The 21546-nt window shown below is 39.5% G+C and overlaps 1 protein-coding gene across 12 annotated transcripts in view; it reads left to right on the forward strand.

Moving 5' to 3' along the window:
- CACNA1C (calcium voltage-gated channel subunit alpha1 C) overlaps window positions 1-21546 on the forward strand; it is a 463574-nt gene that overhangs the window by 59835 nt on the left and 382193 nt on the right. For all 12 annotated transcript variants that reach the window (XM_088055720.1, XM_088055723.1, XM_088055730.1 and 9 more), the window contains exons 2-3: window positions 8606-8927; window positions 13483-13588. In XM_088055720.1, coding sequence (XP_087911846.1) covers window positions 8606-8927; window positions 13483-13588 — 428 coding nt within the window. The remainder of the gene's footprint in view (window positions 1-8605; window positions 8928-13482; window positions 13589-21546) is intronic.

Consider the following 21546-nt stretch of genomic DNA (forward strand, 5'->3'; position numbering starts at 1 on the left):
AATAAATTGCATTTAAAGAAGAAAGCTCTCTTTTGGTGTCTCCTTTTGAGGATCTGTGCCTGGAGTTTGCCCAGGAAGCCTGGTGCTCCTCCAAGCATCTCACCGTGGTGTGTGTGCACGTTACTGCCGAGGTTTTGTGCTGACAGGTGCCCTAAAAATAGGTGCCCTGCTCCAAAATGATGTATCAGAGCACGAGACACACTCCTACAGCTGCCTCAGCTTTGGAACTTTGGGCTTTTATTGCCTTTTATTGGTGTTAGCATTGCCCTGGTGCTCCGTGTTCTGCTGGGGGTTGTGTTATCCCAGGAGAGATTTTGTGGCTTTCTCTACAAAACCCTGTGGAGTATTACAGGAACCCCGAAGCTGCTCCTCCAAACACAAACTGGGCTCTCTCAGACAAGCACAAACACCCTCATCAGCAAACAGATGTTTGTCACTGCCTCTCTCTTGCTGCTTTTTTTGAGTTTTATCACGGTTTCACTGAGCTGAGCTTGAAGGAAAATGTCCCCTGGCTTCATTTCTGGTGCCACCAGAAACTCATCTCAAGGAAACAAAAAGGATTCCTTGTGAGCATTCTTGTAGCTTGAAAGTCACCAAAGAAAAGGAAAAAAACCTGCAAGTTTTCTGAAGGAACTTGCCCTCTTAACACCTCATCACCCTAATAAATTTATCTCCTGATAGGATTTGTGATTCAGCTGAGTTGACCTCTCATCAATTATCAAATTTTCACATCAGACACTTGCCTCAGGCCCTATTATTTAGTAGGGTTCATGGTTTTTCCCCCTCTTCCTCCTCTCTAAAACACCCCCAGACCTTAGCTCCCAGCCTGTTTCTTTTGAGTCCATGGATACAGGAACATCCCAAACTGGATGGATTTTGTCTCTGCTGAGAATTTTCAAAGTCTGAGCTTTCTAGATTCTCCTGGGCAAGGTTTGAGATGTCTCTTTGGTGAAGGAGGCAGAGCAGAGGTTTGGCTTTAAACCCCACATTTATCAGCAAATAGGAATATAATTTTTTTTTATTACCAGTAAAAAAAGTAAAAAAGCCCAGAGTGGAAAACAGACAGTGCCCCTTCCTTTCTCCCCACCCTCAAAACAAAACAAAACAAGGAAAGGAAAGGAAAGGAAAAGGAAAAGGAAAAGGAAAAGGAAAAGGAAAAGGAAAAGGAAAAGGAAAAGGAAAAGGAAAAGGAAAAGGAAAAGGAAAAGGAAAAGGAAAAGGAAAAGGCACAAAGCAAAGAAAAAAAAATCTCAAAATCCCCAAACCACCCTGAACACCTGAACTATGTCCTCTGAAAAACACAGTATTTTCAATCAGAAAAGTAAGGGAAATCCTAGAAATTTCTATCTCACTGTCTGGACCTCTTGCACATATAGAAGAATGATCTTTTTTTGCAACATACTCTGAAATATGGGATTTTTTGGTGTGCAGAGAACTGTTTATGTGGTATTTTTAAGGAAGAGCTGTCCCATGCTTTATTTCAGTAGGGAATAAATTGTCTGGGGAATTATTATTTCTTGTAGTCTTGTGCCTTATTCATGAGGCAGAAATCCATTGTGCTGCCTGTTCCACCAACGTGGAACCTTTCTCAGAAAATTCAAAATCTAAACAGTGTTGGCAAAGTTACAATAACTTGCCAGGCAGTGTCAGTAGTTAATTTTCAAGCATAAATATTTAACTTGCAGGCATTTGATACTGGAAGTGAGAGCAGCTCGTGCACTTGCACATTGAAATGGAATTTTTTTCTCATTGCTAGGAGCTCTTTGCATCTTCTGTGAATTATATATTATATAATGTATTTATTTATTATATTTAATATATAATATAATAGATCTATATAATATATATTTAATATAATATATAAGATATATATTATATATAATTATATATTAATATATAATATAATATTATATATCTTTAATATAATATATATTATGTATGTAATTTTTATATATATATACATACACACACACACATATATATATATAAAAAAAATATTAAATTATATATTAAATATAGAGGTGTTTGAAGATGATGCCATCCTGCCCCTCCCATCCCCAGGAAGAGCAGGCTGATCCCTGCCATTCCCACCCCTGGGGCTTGGCTGCAGTATTCCAGACCCTGGGATGCTTTCCTTGCTGCCTCTGAGCTGAGCCAGGGTGGGGATCCAGTAGAAACCCCCAAGGCTCTTCTGAAAATAATTTGGGTTTTTTCCTTAAATATTTGCATTTGTCCCTGCTGAACTCCATCCTATTTTAAAGAGTTTTTCTTCAATTTGTGGAGTTAATTTTAAATTCAGATCCTGCCTTTCAGTGTGTTTGCTTTACCTCCCAGCTTCAGTTACCTGCTTGTTTAATGCCACTATTCACTGTTTAATCATCCAGATCATTAATTGAGCAGAATCAAAACATGGAACAGACTCAGACCCAGGGCAGGTGATTGGGTTCCTCCCTGTGCCACATCCTGCAGCTCAGCTGGACACAATGCTAGCTGCTCTCAGCCATCCACTGCTCCCATACTCCTGATATAACAACTCCTTCCGTGCTTGGATGGCCCTAGAATTCCTCTCAAACTATCAGACAACACCTCATAAAGCTATTAATCAAATCAGGAGATTTTATTGCTTGGATATTATAGATTAATATATAGATTGGACCCTACTGCTTGCACCTTGCCTGTGAATTCTGTTGCTCAGCTCTGCAAGGAGCTGCTTTTCTTTGCTGCAATTTATTCGTGACAGGTCCGTGTCTCTCTTGCTCTTTTTTAACTTATCCTGAAAAAAGTAAAAAGCACTTGCTGGTGCTTGTTTATTTTACTCATTCCAATTTTTTCTTTTCCTTTTTTGGAAACTGAAGTTAGTCTGGATGTAAATTTTTCCCCCTTTTACTTTTTCACTCATCTGTTTATTTATTTATTTATTTATATTTTTATATCTTTATTTCCTTCTATTTATTTTTTATTATAAACTGGGGATGCTATAAATATATTATAATATATCTAATAAATAGAAATATAATATATTATTTATATATAAAATATATATAATATATATTAGAGTTATTATAAACTATTTTATATTTTTATTATATCTCTATATTATATATTACAATATATATAATATAATATATTAAATATATATTATATATTATAGTTATCATAAACTATTTTATATTTTTATTATATCTCTATATTATATATTATAATATATATAATATATAATATATTAAAATATATATAATATATTAGAGTTATAAACTATTTTGTATTTTTATTATATCTCTATATTATATATATTACAATACATATTATATATAATAATAATTATATTACATTACATTATATTGTTACATTATGTTATTATTATGTTATGTTGTGCTATATTATAATATATGTTATATATGTTATATTTCTTCTATTCTATTCTATTCTATTCTATTCTATTCTATTCTATTCTATTCTATTCTATTCTATTTATTCTATTATATTCTAATTATATTAATATTTCATATTTATATTGTAAACTAAATTTATATTAAAATATCAATATTTTATATTTATAAACTGGGGATTTCACTTACCCTTTCTCTTGCTCTTTTTCTACTTATCCTGAAGAAAGTAAAAAGCATTTGTTAGTGCTGGTTTATTTTACTTATTCCAATTTTTCTTTTCTTTTTTGTAAAACTGAAGTTAGTCTGGATGTAAATTTGCCCTCCTTCTACTTTTTATTTTTTATTATAAAATTATATATCTATTATAAACTGGGGATTCCACTTATCATTTCTGAGTCCTCTGAGATCTCTCCTGTCTTCCATCAGCTCAAACCAGCAGCCAACAGCTTTGAGGTTACTTCAGAAAGTGCTTAAAATATTCTACTATCCTAAATAATATTTAACATATCTTTAACATTCTAGGGTGCAGTACCAAGGTCACTGAAAGCATGGGAAATATCCAAATATTTCCTTCCCTTTTACAGTTGGAAACGATACCTGGTTTGGTTTGGGCTTTATTTGTGCTAATCATCAGCTCTTGATGGATATTTTGGGGTTCTTTTTGAGTAAAAATTGATGCAAAAATGTCATGTAATACCTAATCCTTCTTGGAATAATGCATCAAGTGCTCTCCTTTTTCCATCGGTTAAGGGATCAATGTTTTCCACGTTGTTCCTCATTAACAGATGAAGAATACACTCTCATACACTGACTTTATTTTGTGTGTGTGTTGCTCAGGCTTCTGATTCTGACAGCTCTCACTGCAATATTTTATAGCTTTTTCCTCATTTCCCTGCTCCCTGTTTGCTTTTTCCTCATTTCCCTGCCCCCTGTTTCTTTCATCCTGGGAGCAGTTAAGGCCCTGAGTTAACCAATCTCATCTTTCATCTTTTCATCTCCTCTGCTTTGGGGGAAAACACGGCTCTGCTGCACTTTCAAGGGGTGCAGTTTTAAGATTCTGCTGCTTTTAAAGTGGTAGGGAAAAAAAAAAAAAAGCAAATAATGACACTCCACGTCAGGTTTGGTGTATTTTTCGTTTAAATAATTGATCTAAGCAGAACTTTCTCTAACATAAACTAGATGAAGTCAAAACTTGTCCATGCCTTGTTCCAAATGGTCACTGCAGAGGCTTTTTTGAGAGGGTTAATAGGTGGCATGACAGATGGCATTAGAATTGAAATACCACTTTAAATGGTCATCACTGTGGATTTTAACAGTGTTTCTGGTGAGGTTTTGGTGATTTAGTTGTCAGCTTTCAGCATTTGTGTGACATATTTAATTCCCTGTTGGAGAACGACCTTACCTGTTACTTCAGTGACTGAACCCTGATTTTTGAGACCTGTGTTTCTGTTGTTTCTGCATCTATTTTAGTTCTGCAATCTTGCATTTTTATTTTATTTTTTCAGGAGAGAAAGCCTTTTCCAAAAGGCTTTGTGATCTGACTTGGTGGCACATTTTCTGTTTAATTATATTCAGATGCTTAAATTCATGATCTGTAGCACAGAAGGGCTTGAGAGAGCAGAATTTGGTGCACCAGCTGGGCACAAGAACACAAATTCTTGCTGAAGGGTGGTGGGGATTAGCAGGGTGATGATGCTGTGGATCACAGTGCTTAGTGAGTTATTGCTTTTTGGGTGGGGGCTCAATCTCCATTTCCTAGTTCTGGGCAACATCCAGCTTAATAATGGTGGATTTGGGAGCATGAAAATGTATTTGTAGCTGGGAAATTGAGTGGAGTATTTCACTGCTACGCTGCAAAAAGGGGAAAAAAACCCCAAATCCAGTAACAGCAGATCTCAGGTTGTAGCAAAGTTTTGTGGTGGGGGAGAAATGAGTGCTGTAGGTGAAATTCCAGCACTGTGCCTCACGAGTTCAAGAGGAATTGTGTTCTCCTTGCTGCCCAGGAATTAACCCTGAGCATTTAGATTATAGGGTGGAATTTCTTTCTCCCCGAAATTTTGGCTGTGCTGAAAATATTTTGCTGGGAGCTTCATTCTTTTATTTCAGCTACTCCTATAAAGCACCTCCAGAACAAGTCATTTGTGACTGCCATTAATCATTTACTACAGATCCTGTCTGCAGCCTCTGAGCTTCATAAAACAGACAGATCCTTGTCAGTAATCAATATTTGTAATATTTGTTAATATAAGTCTGTCGTTACTGACTCATCGTTTGAGATTAATTTGAGACAAAGCACTTTGTTATGGGACTGCTGATCATATTAGAAGCAAAACCAATAAAACCACTGAAAGCTGGATCCTTAACTTTGCTGGCACATTAAAATCAAAATGCATGGGCTTGGATCCTCATGTGGAACCTAACTATTAAGAAATAATAATGATGAGGCTTGACGCATTCCCAAATTGCAGAAAAGTCTTCATTAAGGAGCAGCAGCTGTTTATTTGCAGGAGCACATGGTCCAGTCAGCATGATAAGAACACTGTGGAGAGGGATCAGCAAGTTTGCTTTTACTGGAAAACACACATCTTTCTTCTCCACTCTAATGGGTCAGTATTAAAGAAGAGCTGGAGTTGGAGAATAATTAGTGATTTTCCATTTATTTTTCCTTTCCAGCATGCCTCAGGCTAGGGAGGTCAAATAGATGCTAAGAGAAAAAACTGCATCTGGAACTAGTCTGAAAATAAATACATATCCCATGAGTAGTGCTGTGTACAATTTGCTTAGCCTTGGAAAACTCAGTTTGTCTGCCACTTGATTGCCTGCTTCATCGAGGAAATCTGCTTAGCCTGTAGGATTCTGAAAGCTCTTTTTCTTCATCTTCAAAATGTGAGGGATGTGAATTAACCATTTCCCATTCCTTGTTTCTTTCAGCTTTCCCTTTCACATACCAGAGTCACATTACTCATCAGCTTCCTTTGGCTGGTTTGCAGCTAGGAGGTTTTTCAGTGAGCAGAGACAAGCTCTGGATTTCCCTGCTCTGTAACGAGACTACAACAGCCTGAAAATCTTATGGCAATGACATGAAATAACATCTGACTCTATCATGTCCTTCCTTGCGAGTCAGTGAGATGAATTTACAAATGTTGGATGCTTTCTAGGTAGAGGCATATCCTGTTGCACTCTGTGTGTCAATGTAATTGTATTTATTCCACCTGCTTTAATTCATTTGTAGTGCAGTCAGTGCTGTCACACCTTGGCACTGCACATCCAGCTATGAAATATGCATCTTGAGTAATTATTTCCATTCAAGAAGAGCTTGCCAAGTCCCTGGTTTTAAATGCCTTTCATCTGATATTGCAAATGAAACAGCCTTAAAAGTGTTTTTCCCTTTGCTTTGTCTAACAGTCCACAGGAGCCCACCTCTCCTCTTCACTAACACCACATTTCTACACTAATCTAAGGTGGAACTTGCTCAGCAGGAGGCTTTGAGCTTGCTTGGAAATAGGTGATGTGACTCCTTGGCTGGGCTTCCACTCTCTGCCCCCTGCATCTGCTGCTCAGGTGTAAATGGGAGCTCCAGATGTAAATGGGAGCTCCAGATGTAAATTGGAGCTCCAGATGTAAATGGAAACTCAGGGGTAAATGGGAGCTCAGATGTAAATGGAAGCTCAGGTGTAAAGGGAAGCTCCAGATGTAAATGGAACTCAGATATGATGGAAACTCCAGATGTAAATGGGAGCTCCAGATGTAAATGGAAACTCAGATATCATGGAAGCTCAGGTACAATGGAAGCTCCAGATGTAAATGGAATGTCCAGATGTAAATGGAAGCTCAGAAGCACCAGGGTCAAGACTGGGCAGGGTTTTGAAGCTGACCTGGGGAGGAATAAGATCTGTAGACCCCTCAGACCTCCCTTTACCTGTAGCTCAGATTATGGGCCCCAGGGAAACTCACAAGTCCACAACAAATTAAATAGTTACAACAAATTAAATAGTCTCTTAAATATGATACAGGACATACCTAAACAAGGCATTCTTAATCAAGGTCTGCTGTCTTGACTTTGTGTAGATTCTATGTTGCATTTTTTAAACAGGGCTTATATTTTCTTCTGTAAAGTGTCTGGGATAAAACTCAGTTTATCTTTCACAAGCTCTTGCAGAGCTCAGCTGAAGCATAGTCCAGAGAGTAAAGCAATCTGTTCCAAAATTTCAGAATTCTCTCAAAGCAATCAAGGTTTTAATTTGGGTCGCTGGAAAAGCGTCATTGAAGAGGCACAGGTGGCTTAGCTGCCCTTACTGAAACACTGCAACAACTGCATTAGCTTGAAAGAGTGACTTTATTATTTTTAAAACTGCTAAGACCTTCTCAATATCAGCCACGTGTCACCTGGTGTGTATATTCCATTTTTATGATTGGGCAAATCCAAATACTTCCTCACTTTGGGCTAAAGAAGCTGCAAAACTCGGGACTCCTAGGTTTTAGCATCCTTATTAATTCAATTAATAATAATTTAATGCTTTTAAAATAGATTTCTGCGTTGCTTCAGTAGTTCATCCATCAGTTTATCAGGATATGGAATTAGTTCCAGTTTCTAAACACTCCAAACAGTTCCAAACTCTGCACAGGAGCACAGAGAGCACAAAAGCCACGAGCTGTGCCTTTGTGTGCTGGTTTCTGCTCCTCCTGCTGTACCTCCTATAGAATGGAAGTTCTTAGGTTCTGTAGGTTCCTAGACCTATACATAAGTGCTGCTTGTGGGAGAATTCAGCCTACTGGTAAAATTTCACCTTGCCTTGAGGTAATCTGGAAGAAACATGAAGATTTTTATGATAGGACTTGACAATTTCATTTGTGTCCTTTGCCACGTACCAGACAGCGCAGCGCTGCATGTCTGAGTGAGAAGGGCATGAGGAGTAACCTCACCCTCTGAACTTTCAAGCAGTTCAGCTTGCAAAATGTGTGGGTAAAAAAAGAAAAAGTTTCTTTTCTCTGAATCTCTGGAGACTGCATTAATGGGAGGCGCCTCTAATGGCCCAGCATCCCCCAGTCTTGTTGGGAGCCTCTTGTGCGACAAAAGCTTGCATTTATATTCATAATGAAGAATTTGAATTACCTACACTACCTTCCACTGAAGGTTTCTAAAAAGCACCAGATTTAAATAAAATAAAAGCACAAATTCCTCTGCTCCATTTCATTTTTAACTCCGTTCTTAACAGGTTCCAACTATGGGAGTCCCCGTCCGGCTCACGCCAACATGAACGCCAACGCGGCGGCGGGGCTGGCCCCGGAGCACATCCCCACGCCGGGGGCAGCCCTGTCCTGGCAGGCTGCCATCGATGCTGCCAGGCAGGCCAAGCTGATGGGCAGTGCTGGCAACGCCACCATTTCCACGGCCAGCTCCACGCAGAGGAAGAGGCAGCAGTACGGCAAGCAGAAGAAGCAGGGCAGCACCACGGCCACGCGCCCGCCGCGCGCGCTGCTGTGCCTGACGCTGAAGAATCCCATCCGGAGAGCGTGCATCAGCATCGTCGAATGGAAATATCCTTTGGTGCTCCTCCTGCTCTGCCTGGAGGGGGGTGGAGGGGTGGGTTTGCCAAGTTGAGTTGCTTGGATGAATTCATGGGGTTCAAACCAACGCCCCCGAAGAGACTGGAAATCGATGCCTGAGGTTGAAAGGCACGACTGGGGCGCTTCAAAATCCACAAATAATTTTTGGTGTCTTAACTGAGGTGGTTTATGCTGGAGTGGGGCACATCAGGAAAGAGGATTAGAGCTGAAAGCTGAACTCTACCCTTCTGTGAGGAACCACTGGAGGGTTGGGTGATAAAGCTCAAGTGGTTGAGTTCTGCTCTTTGGAAAAGGTGTGGCCCAGGCTGAAATAAATGCATGGGAGATATTCAAAGTATCTGGGGTCAGAACTGACCTGGCTCTATGGATATAGATATGGATATCTATCTGTCTGTCTATCTATTTATAGATAGATATATAGAGATATAGATATAGATATAGATATAGATAGAGATAGAGATAGAGATATAGATAGAGATAGAGATAGAGATAGAGATAGAGATAGAGATAGAGATAGAGATAGAGAGAGAGATAGAGATAGAGATAGAGAGAGAGAGATAGAGAGAGATAGAGATATATAGAGATTATATATAGATATAAATATATATTGATATCAATAGATATGGATATATAGATATAGATAGATATAGATATAGATAGATAGATATAGATATATATATAAATATATAGATATAGATATAGATAGATAGATATGGATATACAGAGATATATAGATATATATTGATATCAATAGATAGGTATGGATATATAGATATATAGTTATAGTTATAGATATAGATGTAGATTTAGATATGTAGATATGTAGATATAGATATAGATATAGATATATAGATATAGATAGATAGATATGGATATATAGAGATATAGATATAGATATATATTGATATCAATAGATATATATCGATATCAATAGATAGATATGGATATATAGATATATATAGTTATAAATATAGATATAGATATAGATATAGGTATGTAGATATGTAGATATATAGACATATAGACATATAGATATATAGATAATAGACATATTGATATATAGATATATAGATAATAGACATATAGATATATAGACATATAGATATATAGATATATAGATAATAGACATATAGACATATAGACATGTAGATATATAGATATATAGATATATAGATATATAGATATGGATAGATATAGATATATATCCATGTACATCCATGATATATAGATATATATCCATATATATGTGGATAGCAGCTGCTGGCTTTCCCCCTTTTTTTAAATTTTTATTGGTTTTTTAGAGGTGTCACCAGTGCAAAGCTCTGGTGCTTTGAATAATTTTTTGTTAGATGTGTGACATCACACTTTTTACAGCATGGAGAATAGAATGGGGCAGAAGGTAAAAAACAGAACAAGTTAAAAAAACCCCAAAGGTACTCAGTGAGACCCTGAGACTGGGCTGAGAACTGTCAATTATATTGGAAATCCAGTTAAAATAATAAGGCTCAGTCATGGTGAGGGATAATGGTTATCTAGAAGAAGAGAACAAGAAATACAGCTGAGATGTCCAAATGCAGAGCCAGATCTGATAGTCTGAACAAGAGACAGATGGATGACAAGCACTGACACAGAACTGCAGAGGGAAGGGGTCAGTGCTGCTTCCCTGGAAAGTCAGGGAGAGTCAGATCCTTGCTTTACTGTGTGCAAGGAGCAAAGCCCCTTTAGTCACCCCAGTCTGATCAGTGCAGGCTGGAATCTGAGTCTTTGGTGTGAAACTCAGACTGAAATGAAGTGTGTCTCCTCTGCATCCTCAAAATGAAGCCAGGATTAACCCCGAACAGCAATCACAAGCTAATGGGGCTCTTCGGGAAACACAAAAGAGAAAGAATGTTTTTAGGGATAGATAAGCATGTCAAGGGAAGGCAGTACAGAACTTGGCAGTAGTTAACATGATAAAAAAATGAATTAAGGCATTTAAGACAATGTGATAATATTATTCCTTTGGGTGTCTGGTGGGATGTTGGGTGAAAACAGAAAAGGAGTATATTAGGTATTGCTGACATGGACATACTTTTCAGATGAAGAACTTGTTAAAAACGCTCCTGTCAATCCTTCTGTGTCCTTAAACTACCTGCCTGCCTGTTCCTTCCTTCTTCAGATGCTAATTTTTAATCCCCTGATTAAGTTTGCTGCTTTTTATTGCTTCTGACATGAGTCTGATACTTTAAGCACAAGAAGATGGGTGATGACTAACAGGGTAAAACTGAGTTTAGGTTTTCTTAGCAGCACCCCAGTCACCACATGTCTTCAGAGAGACATTTGATAGGTGAATAAGATCAGCAATAAATGATTGGGAATGTTGTAAAGCAGGGTACAGCACTGCTGAGATCAAGAGATGACCAAACAGTGCAATTAAAGCAACACAAAGATGCTGAAGTTTGCAGTTTGGGGCTTTGTTTGGTTTTAGGTGAGTTGGTGGAAGCATTTTTATTTTCCATCAGAGCCCCTCACTAGACATTTAGAGTTTGTAAACATGAAACACTTCAATGACAATGAGCAATATCAAAGGGTTGTGACAAGGTTTAGTTTAATTCTATATTCTGTCTAGTGACAAGGTTTAGTTTAATTCTATATTTTGTCTCCTACTTGCTAAAAACTACTGAGAAAGGCTCAGCCTAATTTGTTGTACCACTAAAATTTAGGCATAATAGATATTAAATATCAAATGGTACTTCAGTGGTGTTTCTTGCCCAAATGTTACAGTGTTCAGAGCCTTGAACTGCATTCATGAAAAAGTGAAATGGAGTAATTACCTTATTTTGCAAAGATTTAGCTGTGTATTTAATTTTCTGCCTTTTGTGCAGTGTATTTGTAGGTTTTATAGAATTTAATGTTTACAGTGCAAAAAGAGAATGCAAATAAAAGATGTGTAAACAGTGATAAAGTAACAGATAATAATCCTGCCAGAACAAACAAACAAAAAAATAAATTTGGGGTGGGGGGAAGTGATTCAGAGAATCAAAGCCTATGGAAATCCAGGTTTTTTAAGCAGTAAATATTATATGAACAGCCTGGGGTAGTGCATACCTGAGAAGTCTCGTGTAGTCTTCCTCTCCTGACCTGCTCTTCTGCCTCTGTGGTACCATTTATCTCCTATCACTCAGAGGCTTAAGCAGAGCAGTCTGGTGAGTCTGGAACCCTCTGCCTGTTCCATATGTGAAATGCAGGATGGATGTGAGGATAAACAGCAGCCTGGCATTTGTGTACATGTTGCAGCTCAGCTTAGCACTCAGAGCTCTCCTGTGCTTTCTGCCCAGAGCAGCAGCCTGCTGACCACAATCACACCTGCTGTGCTGACATTTGGCAGTCCCAGGGCAGATAAAGTCATGCCCAAATGCACCCCGTGGCACAGGTTATGCTTGGCATTGTCCCTGCTCTGTCCTGCTCCTCATCCTCCCTCCAGAACCCTGGGGAGTTCTCCCAGGAGCATCTCCAGGAGATTCTTGCAGTAAATGCAGAACAGACCCTAAATGTGGTCTCTGGTGGGACTTTGGAGACACTTGACAGCAGCTGAGATCAGGGAGAACATTGAAATAGATAAAGTGCAGTGCCAGGAGGCTGGGCAGGAGGAAAATGCCCTTTGCTTCCAGTGGACAGCCAGGGGGGCACTGGGCTGGTGCAGGATTTCTTTGCTGAACATTCCAAAGGTTTGGTTTCTCTCTTGTCCCAGCAAAGCTGATGTGAGGTTGAAATTGCCTCTGAGCTGTTTCTCTGTCTCTCAGCTTCCTGCTGTCCCTAATAAACTGTGCAGGGACCTTTGTGCTCCCTCTGATGCCAAATTAAATGCAAATTAGAGAAAAAGAAAGCCTCCCTCAAATAATTTTTTCAGCAAAACAAGTATACATGGCAACGTGCAGCGTAAGCACATTTTGGACACTTTCTTTTTGCTTTAACAAAATTAATCCTTTTTAAAACATCTTCTAGCTATGTAGGCAGGTATTGCTTGAGCCCTCACATTTAACTCCAAGATATGAGAAACTGAGAAAGGAGAAGGGGCAAAAATACAGCAATGACAACAAAAGAAAAAAAAACCAAAAAAACCCAAAAATGTTTGTTAAAATTATCTGAGAATTTATAAATGCAGATGAGAACAACCAAGAAAAAAGAATCCTAAAAAGACAAGGGCAGTCATCATAGAGCAGGTTTTTCTTATTCAAACTAGTGCAGCCACACTCAGAGGAAAATTGGGAAAATGCAATCTAAATAAGTAAAAGGAGAAAAAACTTTTAAGAAATCTGTGTTTACTCTGGCACGCGACTGGCCTGCACTGCTTTTGACTTATTAGGAAGATTTTTGGCTGGGAGCTCCTAAAAGCACTTAAAAAGGCATATGTTTCTTTTCAGAATATAAGGGGCTTGGAATGCTTTCTTTAAACAAAATTCTTATAATTTATTTTTTTTTTAAAAAATTTCTTTTTCTTTTTGTGCACTCATTTTTGAAAAATTTCCTTAACTCCATTCCTCAGACCATTTGAAATAATTATTTTACTGACTATTTTTGCCAATTGTGTGGCCTTAGCTATCTATATCCCCTTTCCAGAAGATGATTCCAATGCCACCAATTCCAATCTGGTAAGTGCTCCATGGAGTTTAGTCTTGCTATTTTGAAAGTCCTTTTGAAAAGCCATTGTGGAGACTTGTGAAGGTGGGGAATGTGAAAAACAAAGAGTAGAACGTCATAAAAATTGGTTTTGTTTGCTGTGTCTTGTCAATTTATTTTACTCTCTGTTTCAATGGAGCTGGTTTTGGAGAAGAATATCCCACAAAGGTGTTGTAGGTGGTGTTTGGGTCAGCAAATTTCAGCATGCTGCAAAAAACTGCTGGTGAATTTGAACCTGCAGCTATTTGGGGGAGATATCCTTTTTTACTCAGGGATTGTCTGGTGGTTTTTGTCTTGTGCCATTGTGAAGTTGGTGCTGTTCTCCTCTGGAGTGATTGATGATTAATTTGTGCTTGCATTTCAGACACCTGCATTGGTTTGGCTGAACAGCATTTGTGGGCTTGGGGTTTTTTGTTTGGTTTGGCTTTTTAAATATTTTTATTTGTTTGTTATTTTTAATTATTCCCTCTTGTTGGGGGAATATAGCTTTTCTTCTGTCACCACTGATGCTGATGTTGGTACTTTTGGGGTTGAGCAGTCCATATAAAAAGGAAGAGTGTTTACTTTTGGCTTAGCTTGAAGCCATAGCAAAGAATTCTGTTCAGTGAGGGCAAAACTCAAACCAGCTCTGGAACGCAGTTCCCTGAATTAGCAGAAAACATTTTTGGATTTTTTTTTTTTTCCTCTCAAATATGTGAATAAATCTCCTACTTGTCATGTTGAATCAGGATGAAAACTCACTCCCAGAGTTTAGGAGCAGGGATGCTATTTCCTGAATAGAATTTATTGAGACTTAAGAAATTTTAGAGCAACAGAGGAGGAAAACAAAAGCCATAGTTCTAAAGTAGCGACAACTGGGATGGCTGACAGACATTGTAATTAAAAAGATTCATGCTGCTCTTGGAAGTCAGTCATCTGATTAAATCTCTCTTGAAGTTTTAGAAAACACATTGCAAACTTCAGGAATTGCTGAAACAATACTTCTATGCTTAAAAAAAAAATAGAAAGTAGTAAAAATTTGGACTGTAACTCCCTAAAGAAGTATAAAAAGAGGAGCAGGAGGTGGTAAGTGATTGGTAACTAATCTCTACACATGAGTTGGTTTTGTGGTCTCTTTGTTAGTGTGACTTGGTGTTTAACAAAGATGAGTTGTGTGTATACTCAAAATACTTCACTAGGGCACCTCTCAAAAATGACTGTATTTTATTTAATAACATAAAATTCAGTCCATCTCCTGGTGAGGAAAACAGGTATGTTTGCTGTATGGCCTGACTTGCAAGGGTTCAAAGAGGAAAATGAAGCAGATTTGAAGGTCAGAGGACTCAAAAGAGGAAAATGAAGCAGGTTTGAAGGTTGGAGGACTCACAATTTGAGTTTAATTGGGTTGTGGCTGTTTGCCTCGATTCAGAGAGGCTGGAAGTATGTTTGTACTTGAATGAGATGTATTGAAACTGTTCTGCTATCAAGAAATATGTGCACCTTGTGATTTGAGTTTCCATTCTGCATCTGTTTTCCAAGATACCTTTGCACCATTTAGAATGTCTATAAAACCACTTGTGTTATCTGTGGGTAAAGTTTAAAAAAAACCTAGCCAAGCAAGAGCTGTCATCTCAGGCAAGTTTGGAAATGTTACAGCCTTGAGGATGAGGAGGAATTGTTAATTTATCTAAATAGTAGGGGAAGAAGAAAGTGAAATGAGTAATCTGCTTGACTCCACTTTGTGTCTTGATGATTAAAATAATTAAAACTGGAAAATGGGATGCTTGGTGTGGACTCTTCTATGTTATGGACCAAACTCTGGAGCTCTGGCTGCTCAGTGGGCTGTGATCTCCTGCTGCTCTGTGTTTGCTGCTGTTGGGTTTTGTGTGTTTTGTTGCTGTTTTCTCAGTTTACACACTCATCCTTTGGTGTGTGTGCACTGCTGGGGAGGAGCACACTATCTGAATATGCTGAATTCTGTGGGGAAAGTCCTGAGCCAGAGGGGGCAAAGGGCTGAGATCAGGGTGAAAAAATGTGTTAGTTGTGTTTGGGAATGGGATGGAGGAACAGATGAGAGTAAAAGAGAAGTTATCCCATCAGGCAGGAGCTTTGCTGGAGTGGGACCTTCCTGTCAAAGAGCCAAACTGTGCATGGAAGAGATGGAAAGAAGCTGGGATTAATAACATATTAATAATATGTTAATAATATATTAATAATATGTTAATAATAGGTTCCTGTAAAAGCTCACGTACTCACTTCATCTTTGAATCTTTTTCTACCTGTGAGCATCTATTTCAAGAAATAAATCAGATTTATTTTGTAGCCATGAGGGCTGCAAGGGCAGTAATGTGACACAGGCCAGTTTTTGTGTGCAGTGTGTGCATGTGGGTCATGCACAGGGGTGTGTGCTGTGCAGAAGGGTGACTGAGTGCACACTGAATTCTTCTGAATTCTTGATTGGTTTTCATGCTGCAGTTTAGCTGTTTTAGGGTTAAAGCTACCACAGAAACTCCCACATCCCTAAGACATCTCTAACTTCTTGAGGTGCAAGGAACCATCTACAGAAAACACAAACTGTTTTACGAGCTCTGGAAGTGCCATCTTTGCCAACAAGCTGCCAGATTTGCCTTGGGCTCTGAGTATTCCTTCTCCAAAGTCTCATCATAACTTCTCAAATAATGTTTTCCTTGGTGACTGAGGTTAAAATTCAGCCAATTGCCTTCAACAGGCAATAATGGAGTAGAGGGTGGTGAGGAAAGAGAAAGGAATCCTGGATTATGTGGGTGCCTTCTTTCCTTCTCCCTGTAAAATGAGAAAAATGATGCCTAAATGATGCTTTGGCAAACAACTGCTCTGTGTGAATTTGGTACAGAAAAGTCCAGTAAATAATTCCTTCCCCTTTGCTGTAGCCAGGAATTGTGAACAGCTGCTGTGTGGTACAAGTTTAGGTTTAACACCACATAGATATTCTGCCTGATCCTCTGCAATCTCTTCCTATAATAATAATTCCTATAAATTTTCAGGCCTTTTTCATCAAGCCTAGGGATGGTAACTTGGACTGCAAAGCCCTTTCAGTTTGGAAATGAACATTTATGCTAAACCCCAAATTTCCTATTTTTATGCTCGCTGCATTGTCTTTGCCATTGGCTTTAAGAAATATGCCAGAGTGGTGTGATGTACTCATAAAAAAATGCTTGAAATTGGCTTTGGCAGTTTTTATGTGTTACTTTTGCAGTACCACAGGAAAGCTATTGTTACTGGAAAGTACTGGAAAACTATTGAACTTATCCAAATGGAGGGCAATTTTATTAGGGGCAGTTCTTTCCCCCCCCCCCTTTTTTTTTTTTTGTATTAATGAACCTGCTGAGCCTTAATTTAAATTTACAAATAATGTAAGCTCATGTGTAACCCTGCCCAAAGAACAGCTGTGTGTTAATGCAATCAGAAAAATTGAAGCTGGTTTGGGGGGGAATTAAAGTCAGCCTGCATCAGAGGCTGTGACTGATACGGAGGCTTTCTGCTTGTTATCCCTGCAATTATGCATTAGGACAGAGATAACACACAATTAGGAATAAAAATCTGGACTGCCTAAGATAGGAAGCTGGGAGGAAAATGCTTCTGTCACTTTACTGGCAGCTGTAAATGGCATGAGCCTGGTCAGTGTCACAGCATGGTGATAACATAATGAGGTTAAGACCAAGGTTTACAACACCTTCCAGGGAAGGCAGCTCTGTTGGTTGTTTATGCTTTGGATAAAGAAATCTTCCTTCTGTTGTTTTGATAGTTCTGCTTTCCCTTCCTTGTCCTTCTTGCAGGAAGGAAATGCTGTTGTACACGAGTTAAATGTAAAGAAAAATCTCTTGTGTTTATATGTGAGCTTGTAATGGGATATCACCTTTGGACTAAACCTCAAATGGAACCCCATGAAAAGAAAGATGGGATTTCTGCTTGCTTGTGTCTGCCCATGGGAAGGGGGCTTGTCCTTCAGGAATCTTGGCTGTCTCATCACCTGCTCCTTATGGGATTGTCCTGTAGAGCAGGGGATTCCTTAAAAAAAGAGGAAGTTACTTCAAATTATTTTTTTTCTGCCATTTTAAGGAGACTGACACAATAGGCATGGATGTGACTATCTATTACATTTCTATATAGTGGAATAGAAAATCTCAGCTGTTGAATCAGAGGATTCTGGAGTCAGAACTCAGAACAGGCTCAGCTTTTCTCGTGTGAAATCCGAAAGCGTTAGAGAGCAAAGTCTCTAACCAGGGGGGTTAGAAAAGAAAGGACCAGGGGGTCTGGAAAAGAAAGGATGGCTTTTCTGGCTGAGGGTGAGGAAAAAGGACACTGCAGAAAAGCTTTTGGATCTGTGGCATCCCTGCTCTCACCCTCCTGTGTGCCAGCTCCCCGCTAGTGGCTGTGTAGGGGAGTGAGGGATGGAGCGCACACCCAGCTAATGAGCTCTGATGGGTTTATTACCTTGGGCATGGTGCCAGCCCTGCTGCAGCTGGGACAGCTCACACTGAGAGTTTGAGGAACCAGGACTGAGCGACAGAAGCTGGAAGAACGCTGCTGAGGCGGCTGCAAAGCCACTGGAGTCAGAGTGAGGAGAGAGGAAACGGTGCCAAAAAAAAATCCTGGAGGGTTTCTTCCAGAAAGATTGTGAATCACTCTGTGATTCTGAGGAGGCTGAAGATAATGGAATTTAGGCTCAACATTTCCCAAAGTTCTCAGAAACCCTGCTTCTGACAGGGAGGAGCTCAGCATCCCTAGCTGCAGGGAAGCACAAGGGTGGAAGGATAAGCATTGGGTCTGGGACATTCGACTTGTGTGCTGGCCCTGGAATTGAAAAGCTGTGTGGCCTTGGGTAAATTGCCATCCCAATTTTTCCATCACACCATTACATGAAATGTAATCACATTTCATTACATGAAATGCTGTAGAAAAGACTGTAAGGGAAGAATCCCTAGCAATCAGTTCCAAGATAGTAGTCACTAACTAAAACAGAAATGTAAAAAGCAGGGTTTTTTGGGTTTGTTTTTTTTTTTAACATAGTCATGTCGTTTCCTAGGCTTTGTGAAGATGAAACTGGTAAAGCAGAGACTGACATATGTATTACTAGCGGGAGGAAAACTGTTGGGTTCTGAGTCCCAAGCAAATCCCAGCTTCTCTTTGTACCAGCAGCCCCAGAGTCCTCATCCAGTCTGTGCTGGTTGTTGTTTGCCATCTCCTTATGGGACCTGACATCTCTCAGGGCTGTGTCCCCCCATTTGTTTTTTACTTTTTAAATCCATAATCCTTGCTAAGTAATTCCTCTTGTTCCAGTACACATTCCAACAGACCCATCCCTTTTCCATTTTCCTCCTATCTGCAGTCTCCCCTCCATCCATCACATTTCATGGATGTGAAACCACCCATGGGTTTCACATTTCCCACCTGTTTTCTCATGTGACCCCAGTGCTCTGCTTCCTCAGCTTCCTGATCACTTCTCTTGTTAATTTTACTCTTAAATTCCCTTCCTTTTCCTAAACCTGGACTCTGTCACCAAGTAATTAATCCCAGTGCACATTCTGTCTCCTCATTTTTTTTAGCTTCATTCTCCACACATCTGTCTCCTAATCTGAGCCTTTTGCTTTTGAAATCAGTGTCCCTCTCAATGATGTCTGACCACCAGCAGTAGACAAGGACACTCACGTGCAGGACTGTGAGTTGTGCACAATGCAAAGAATGATAAACTCTTGCACTAACTAACCCCACCCTGTGAAAAGAGAAACTTGAAACTTGTAGGTTGTATGTATAAGTGATTTTGAAACTTTAGCTGTGTGTTTTGGTTCTGATTGATGGCAAGTTTAGCCCAAACATTATTTATCCCATTTTTGTTGACAGCTCTGATTACCGTTTTCCCTTTCTTTATGCGTAGGCTTCCTAAATCTTAACAAGTGTGTTAGTTGGGGTTGTTTCCTTCAGGTGGTAATTATTCTTGTTTATCAAACCTCAGGTTCACTGTAGGATTTGTGTGTGTGTGTGTGTGTTTCATTTGGATTTTTTATGACTTTTTTTACCTGTTTAGGAAAAACAGAAAAAAATGTGGAAGCAGGCTAAATAAAAGAGTATTTAAGCAGTGATGTTTTCACTGTAGTCTAATTCCTGCCACTCCAAAAGTGACAGTCTTTTAAAAACAGTGGAAATTTTCAAAATGGAAAGTCCTTTTTGATACAAGCATCCTTACCCTTCTGTAAGTCTTTGGGATGTTTGGCTTCTGTCCATGAGCTCTTCAGAATCTTTTAATGAAGAAGGAAATAAGCATCTAGAAAATCTAGAAAGTGTATTTCATATCTCCTTTAGGTTCCTTCATGTATAGCTTGTACTAGACCATGTTCTTGGGTTTTAAGTCAGGCAAGTTTCCCACTGACCTCACTGGAGTTTGGCTGTCACCAGACACCATCCACTAATCCAGTGCATGCCACTGACAAACAGTTGTTGGGGCATTGGGCTTTGCTGATGTGAACAAAGCCATTGACTCTAAAGGAAATGCTCCATCTACTTGTTCAAACTAGAAAAAATACCCCAAGAAGTTTTCATAGCTCCCTTAGAAGTAAAATAACAGATGCGCCGCTTGCCAAGGGACAGAATTGCCCAAAGGGAGGAATGTTTTGTGTGTTTGTCACAGTTTTGACTGGTTATTCCTCCCCTGGACAATTCCTGTTCTCTCCTGTGCTTTCTAACTCCTAAAACATGAGGTTCTGTACAGCATAGCAGCTCTTCAGCCCTCCTGGATGAATGACAGGCAGCCTCAAAGCAAGCAAATTCTTGATTTCACCTTCATAAAATGCTGGACAACATATAATTGATGTTGTCCGTAACCCCATGGAGTGAAACTTCTTTTCCTGCTTGTACAATTCCCATGAAGAGCCTGTACTTAGCAAAGACACCTGAGAGACCACAGGTTAGGGAAAGACATCCAGCAAGCAGCAGGAAATCTTCATTAGTGCCTTTGCAGTGTGTTGCATTTCTGGCAGATGCTGGAAGGTTGGCTCAGCAGGTCATCTCCTGAAGGCACCCTCAGAAAGTTCTGTTGCACCCAAGCCTAGGCAAGGCAGCTGGACCATCTCTGGACATCTTTTGCTAGAGCCCTAACAGCTTGTGGTGATCTCTGGGGCACCAAGGAATGTGTGTTTTGCTTGGTGGAGACGCTTTGATGGTGCATAGCTGTAAATTTTGATGGACATGCGACGCAAATCCGTGTCTTGGTGCTCACCCAAGAGGAGCCAGAGGAGCACCTTTGGGAGCTGTTCCCTTCCTGGGGCTGCAAACCTGTTCCTGGCACAGCTCCTCTCCAGCAGGGGTGGCAGCACCTCAGCCCTGTGTGCTGAATTTGGCAGTGGCACGTGGGAGATGCCCGGCTCCAGCAGCAGGAACATTCCAGAATGGAAATGGGAGGAGTGTGGAGCCCTGGCTAGCTGTGTTGGCAAGGGTGAAGCTGCTTTTCAGGCTGTCCTGATAAACTTGCACCGGTGGAGAGCGTGGGGTTTCAGAATCCATCATCTTCTGCTGGTTTGCCATTGTCTGTTGCTTGTAAAGTTTATATTTAGGTAGCTTTTATTAGGAACTGAAGCAAATGTCTTTTGCACATGGTTATCTTCATCTGGTATGTTGAAATGTTTTTCTACTTAGCAATAGATGTGCTTAATCTTTTACTATGACTCTTTGATCTGAAGCATGGTGAATGCTTTTTATGTGGATGTTTTAAAATGTTTCGGTTCTATTACATGCCCTCAAATATAAAACCTCACACAAGAGCGGAACTTGCACGTAATTTTATTATTATTATTATTTTTATCCATTGAAAACCACTTACAGTGCTGTTATCCTTGTGTGGCCTTATTGTCTGAGTCACTTTTAAACAAGAATCCCTGTTTAGATGAGATTATGCAGGCAAACATGTGGCCACAAAAGA

This window comes from Pseudopodoces humilis, chromosome 5 (assembly GCF_049639895.1).
Source record: "Pseudopodoces humilis isolate 2021_Gansu_Grassland_sample_001 chromosome 5, ASM4963989v1, whole genome shotgun sequence".
In the NCBI taxonomy this organism is placed as follows: Eukaryota; Metazoa; Chordata; class Aves; order Passeriformes; family Paridae; genus Pseudopodoces; species Pseudopodoces humilis.